Source organism: Carlito syrichta, unplaced genomic scaffold (assembly GCF_000164805.1).
Source record: "Carlito syrichta isolate Samal-C Ts95f unplaced genomic scaffold, Tarsius_syrichta-2.0.1 Scaffold313417, whole genome shotgun sequence".
In the NCBI taxonomy this organism is placed as follows: domain Eukaryota; kingdom Metazoa; phylum Chordata; class Mammalia; order Primates; family Tarsiidae; genus Carlito; species Carlito syrichta.
This window is the reverse complement of record NW_007257513.1, coordinates 84,921-91,110: the sequence shown is the minus strand read 5'-3', so window position 1 is coordinate 91,110 and position 6,190 is coordinate 84,921. Positions and strand designations below refer to the sequence as shown.

Here is a 6,190-nt window from a genome sequence, read left to right as displayed (position 1 = left end):
GGTATCACTATGCTTTGTTTCTGTGGCAATCTTCAAAGTCCTAAGAACAAGTCACGAGGACATTTAAAACCTCTTTCTTGCTGGACGTGGTGGTAAAGACGCCCCCAGTCCGTCGGGTGTCCCGCTGCAGTTCCGCAGGCTGGCCGCAGGGGGCGGAATCTGCGGCGGCCTGGAAAACTGGCGGGGACGCGAGGCGCCGCTCTCTCTCGGGTCAGGTTCTTAGCTCCCAGCTCCGGGTTCCCCGCTCCCGGCTCCCGGCTCCCGGCTCCCGGCGCGGAGCTGCTCCTGAAACGACGCGCTGCCGAGGCCGGTGGGTGTGAGGACGCGGGAGGCAGTGTCGTCGGATCCGCCCACAGTCCGTAGCCCCGCTGAGTCCGGAGGCCGCCCGGATGGAGCCGCCGCTCCCGGTCGGAGCCCAGCCCCTTACAGTATCCGCTTGAGAGAAGGGGGAGGGGAGGCCGCGCAGGGCTGGGGTGGGAGTCGGGGGGACTGCGGGACCCGGCGGGGCGGGAGGAGAGTGACGCCCAGAGGCCGAGCCGGACGGAGGAGGGGGCGGGCGCGGGAGGCAACGCCTGGGGGGCGGGGAAGGGCGGCCGGGGGGCAGGAGACCCCCTTCGCCCCGCAACGCGCCACCCCTCCCGGCCAGGCTTTAAAGGAGACCCTTGACTAGTGCCTGCATACTGTCGAGGGTATGGAGATGAAGGGTCCGCTCCGGGAGCCCTGCGCCCTGACCCTAGCCCAGAGGAACGGGCAATATGAGTAAGTACCCGCCTGATTCCCACAGAGGAGGAAAACCTGCCATTACCTCCCAACCCCAAACCGCGACGAGTCACCCACCCTCCTCTCACTGAGCCACGCGGGCAACAGGTTCAAGCCCAGGTGTGTGCTGTTTAACCTAGGAGCTTTGTCCCTAAATTCCAAGCCTCTGGATTGCGACTGGCAGTGTGGCTCAGTGGAAGGACTCAGTGGGCAGGGAAGCAGGAAGCCTGGGTTCTTAGTTCCTGCGTGCGGCTGACATGTGTTGTGTAATCTTGAGCAAGTCAATAAAGCTTTCTGGGTCTTAGCTCATCAGTTGAATAAAAACATTAACTACCTTACTCTATATAGCCTTATGGAGTTATAACTGGGGGAATAATACATGCGAAAGTGGTTTACAAAAAGGAAAACTGCTGTGGAAACGTTGTTAACGTTACAGACTTGTCTTTTCTTAACCCCATTCAACTGGTTCCTCCAGTCTCCCCAGCTCCTTATCCTACTTGCTCTGAAGGCATAGTCATTAATTCAGTAATGGTTTAGTGTAGGCCAGTAACTACCTTACATATTGACTTGACTGTTGGAGAGAAAAGGTTATGAAATTGCAGAAATATAAACGACGTTTGACATTTTACTGGTGCCTGTCACTTTCCACTCTGCCTTGGACATAGGAGCTCAGTAAATACTGTTGACTGAATGAGCAAAAGATTATTTTGATAAACTATCACCATAGCTGCTAACTGTACACCATTGCCACTAATGTTCATCTTAAAAGTATCCATAATGACCATTACATATCATAGGCTCCATCCCTGTGTGCCCAAGTCACCTCCCTTGGTTGTTCACTGGTTTCTTGATATCAGATTCCTTCCCAGTTTAAAAATTGTTCACTTAAATCCTGCCATCTCCCAACATGGGATTCTGCCTAAAGCGAATTTCCACAGTTCCCACTTTTAGATCCTCTCTGACTATGTTATCTAATTTACACAGAAGAAATTTCCACTGGCCTAGCCTGCTCTTCTGAGACTATTGGTGCCACTCTAACTGGACGTCAGCTGGTTCTATGAAGTAGCTCTTCCCTAGGTCCTGCTTAGTCTGCATTGTTGATATGGGAAGTTCATGCTATTTTTCTCAGATTTCATCAAATCCTGGAAGACCAGTTTAATCAAACCAAATTCAACAGAAAAGTGAGTTGATAAGCGTAACACCACTAACACTTCCAAAGGCTAGGGTGGGGTAGAGAGATGTCAAACCAGTAAATTTGTTGTACCTTGGTTTCCTCTTCTGCAAACAGAAAATTATGATGATTGAGTAGAATAGCTACATTGGTGAGATGACCACAATCCAGGAGCTGGTCCTACAGTTTAGTAGATTTGGAAGCATATTGAGCTAATAAGAGAGTGAGTGGTCAGCCTCGAGATTAAGTGCCTTATCTTATCTGGGCTCTTGTGCTAGCAAAACTTTAAATATGGCAGTGGTAGCTCTCCTGACTCTTTGTAACCTTCCCACAGGGAAATCAAATTCTTGTGTTCCAATTATGTATAAGTTATGGGGATATGGCAACAACTAACACTTGTTATGTTTCAGTGCTCATTCTGAGCACTTTCATTAATTAGTTCATTTAGCTGGCATGTGAGGTTTACTATGAAGTAGTAATATTATCATCATTGTCCTCCTTTAATAGGCACAGAAATTGAGTCACAGAAAGGTTAAATCACGTCTTCACAGTTAGGGAGCAGCATGCCTGAGGTCTGAACCTATGCAACATATCTCAGAATTATACTGAAAAGTTTCTTTTGAAATCATTTACTGGAGCCACCTGATATGATAATATCATTTGTAAGACTCAAATTCTTGTCTCTCAGATGTCTTCCCTGACTTGGGTGTCCAGAACTTTTTACTTTTGGCTTTTTTATCCTAGAACTTGAATTTTAATCTTTAGTCTTAATCTTTAGGTCTGTGGTTCCTATTGTTAACCATAGGAGAAATTTACTCGAAAGACCAGAATTACAATTAAAAATAAGGTATTTTGGAAATGGAGTCTAACACTAAGATGCATTTTTTTCAAGGATAATAGATTATGACTAAAGCTGTTGTTTGATCTTTAGCCTTCTGTGAACAAATAAAAGTATTTTCTTGAGATAATGCCAAGTTGACATTCATGATTTGTCACTCTTTTCTGTTTAACAACTACCAAATTCTTATATCCATTGTTTTGCAATATACCTGTCATTTTTAAAATCTTTTTATTCTGAAATGAAAATTAGGTTTAGGTAGAATCTTTATGCTTATTCTTAGTCCTACTCTTTTGCTATAATTTATTTAGTGGCTAACACACAGTAGATATTCAGTAAGCGTTTGTGGGATTCTCTTAAATTCTTAGTTTGTTTTTATTTTGTGATGGTTTTTTTTTAAACAATACAGTTCAGTTGAAGATTTACTGCTATGTTCAATGCCATTTCTATTCTACATATTTTGAGATCATAGTGGTTTGTGTTCATTTTCCCCAAAATAAGCTCTTCCTCCTTGACCTTTGCTGTCTTAGCCTTTTTTCTAGCTTCTGGTTACCATCTGGATTCATAGAACTCTTCGCTCAACTCATGAACCTTCCAGATTGAAAGGGGCCTGCCCTGTGTCCCTATAATCACCTTAGAATATAAACCTCTGTAAAGTAGGCAGGCAAGATCAGAGCAGGAAAACAGCATTCATACTTATTTTCCTTAGTTCTTCCTAAGCAATTATTACCCCAGGTTATTCCCTTCAAAGTTGACACATTTTTAAAAATCTAAAAAGTGAAAACAAGCACCCCTAAAGGACAACAGAATAGAAATCAAACCTTTCAAAGCTGACATTTTTTAATGTCAAAAGTTGAACAGTTACATTTAGAAATTCACCTCTGCTTATGGCTTAATTAAGCTAGTTAATTTATTCAACCAGTATTTATTGAGTATCTGTTAGGCTGCAGACAAAGCTGAATATGACTGGGTCCTTGTTTTCAAGGAGCTCAAATAAGTGAGAGGAAATAGATATAACTATAATGGACTGCATAAGTGTTATATTTGAGAGGCACAGGGGATAAGGCTCCTGGTTCTGCTTGTAGGTATTGAGGGAAGCTTCATGGAGGAGCTAATATTTGAGATGGGTCTCAGGAAGAAAAGAGGAGTGCTCCTGGCAAAAAGAAAAAGAGAACACCTGAGGAGTACTTGACTTTGGGAAAGGTAGTTGGTGTTCAGAATGTCTGTTTTCTGGTGTGTTATACTTAGATTCTGGGCCACTAAGGATAAGTAATAAATGAAAATTGATATTTCAGTAGTATATATGGATTTAGAAGTCTTGCATTTCATACTGAGGAGCCAAATTCACTCATGTTTATATAGAAATACTAGCATGAAGTTGGAAACCAGAGGAAAGATACAAGGAATGTGAAGGCCATCCATTTGTGATATCTGTCACTGTATTGGTTACTGGCATTTTGACCTATCCAACTGGCTGGGCACCCCCTCTTTCTCCTCCATGAATCTGCATGCTTGGTTGAAGAGAGAGAGCTGTTATTTGGTAAACACCATGGGAATGTAATTAGGATGTAATTAGAAATTTATGAATTTTCTTTTTTTTTGAGTTGGAGTCCCACTCTTGTTGCCCATGCTGGAGTGCAGTGGCATACACACGGCCACCGCAGCCTCGACTTGCTGGGCTTAGGCAATCCTTCTGCCTCAGCCTTCCAAGTAGCTGGAACTACAGATGCTACCACGCCACATGATTTATTGTAGCGAAGAGGTCTCACCAAGTTGCCCAGACTGGTCTCAAACCCTCCAGGCTCAGGCAATCTTCTCTCCTTGGCCTCCCAAAGTGCTGGGATTACAGGCTGAGCCACCGCATGAATTTTCTAATTTATTGATTCAGGATACATGAGTGACTGCTATGTGCCAGGCTCTGTGCCAGGTACTAGAAATACTGTGGTATAAAGACACTCATAGTCCCTGCCCTTATGGAGTTCACATCTAGCTGTTAGTGCTTCATTCTGGTATGCATACTCTGAAGCTTATAAACTGTTTTTAGGACATATGGTATATGGAACAGTGTGGGTATTCAGATATTGATCACCACTAGCATCTTTTTAGACCTAGAGCAATATCTAGCTGTCATGATTCTCAGATCCAGGGAGCTAGATGCAGCAAGTCTAATAAATAGACTAGACTTGTGTAACAACAGCACAGTATTTTTTTGCTAAACATTTGGGTTTTTCAGTAGCTATTCGTGATGCATTCTTCTGTTTCCTAGGTTAATAATCCAGTTGCACGAGAAAGAACAGCATGTTCAAGATATCATTCCTATAAATAGCCACTTCAGATGTGTTCAAGGTACTAGCTTTCATTGCTCAGCTAGTTTTATAATGTTTTTCTTTGGTCATTACTGCATTATGTAATACCATACATATTTAAATTTGTCACTGCATGTAAAATGAAATGTATTACTCCTTGCATAAAAGTACAGCATTGAGAAGATGATAAATGCTTTATCTGAATGTTGAAGGGTTCTATTGAAATACATATGTCTCACCTGTTTCTCTGGCTGAAGTTAGAGATGCATGTAGACTGTAACCTGTATAGGCAATCTCTTATTCTGACCGACCTATATGTGGGTTTAAATAACATCCTTGGGTTTAACTCACAGTGCTCATTGTAAAGTATTAAGGTTGCTTGGATTCACACACATTCAGCACTCTCTCCCCACACTATTTGTAATTAAGATATTTGGCAATACACCTTACCAGATTGTGATATCTTACACGCAATTGTGCTTATTCTCAAACCTTGACATTGGTGAATCATAAGAAAATTGACTCTGGGGTGGAAATATTTGGCTTCCTGCCCTTAAATTTGGGGACCGAGCACAGAAAATCTGTTGTTTCATCTGCTACAATGAAACTTAAAAATTGGGAGGTTTGTGTAGGAGGTGTTGCTTCTGTCATCTCATATTGCTCTAAAAAGGAAATTGATACTAGAGAACAAATGCATTATGTTTCCAGCAGTTCCAGTGATTTCATCAGGCAGAAGCATTCTGTTTCAGTTGTAGCTTCTTGGAGAATTTGAATCCTATCTTGCATGAATTCTTTCTTAAACTACATGAACTTTTTGATCACAAAGTAATATATATATACATAACGTAAAAAGTTTGGAAAGAACAGAAAAGCCTAAGAAAGGTCACCTAAATTTCCATCCTTCAGAGATAAATACCTAACGCTTTCCTTTTTTCTAATATAACTTTCAGGGTGGGTGGTACTCATCCTATACAATTTTTTGTCTGTTCCACATGCTATCATATTATGAGCACTTTTCCATGCCAATAATAGCTTTATGCTATTCCATTTTATGAATGGTCCATAATGTAATTATTCCTGTGTTTGACATTTGTATTATTTTTTTTACTAGTATAA

The 6,190-nt window shown here is 42.1% G+C and overlaps 1 protein-coding gene across 1 annotated transcript in view; it reads left to right on the top strand.

Annotated features, from left to right (window-relative positions):
- Positions 1–245: 245 nt before the first annotated feature.
- The window catches only part of OCRL (OCRL, inositol polyphosphate-5-phosphatase), a 52,598-nt gene continuing 46,653 nt past the window's right edge, over positions 246–6,190 (top strand). Inside the window, exons 1-3 of the mRNA XM_008070438.2 lie at positions 246–428; positions 671–759; positions 5,035–5,114. Of these exons, the coding sequence (XP_008068629.2) occupies positions 390–428; positions 671–759; positions 5,035–5,114 (208 nt within the window). The 5' untranslated portion in view covers positions 246–389. The remainder of the gene's footprint in view (positions 429–670; positions 760–5,034; positions 5,115–6,190) is intronic.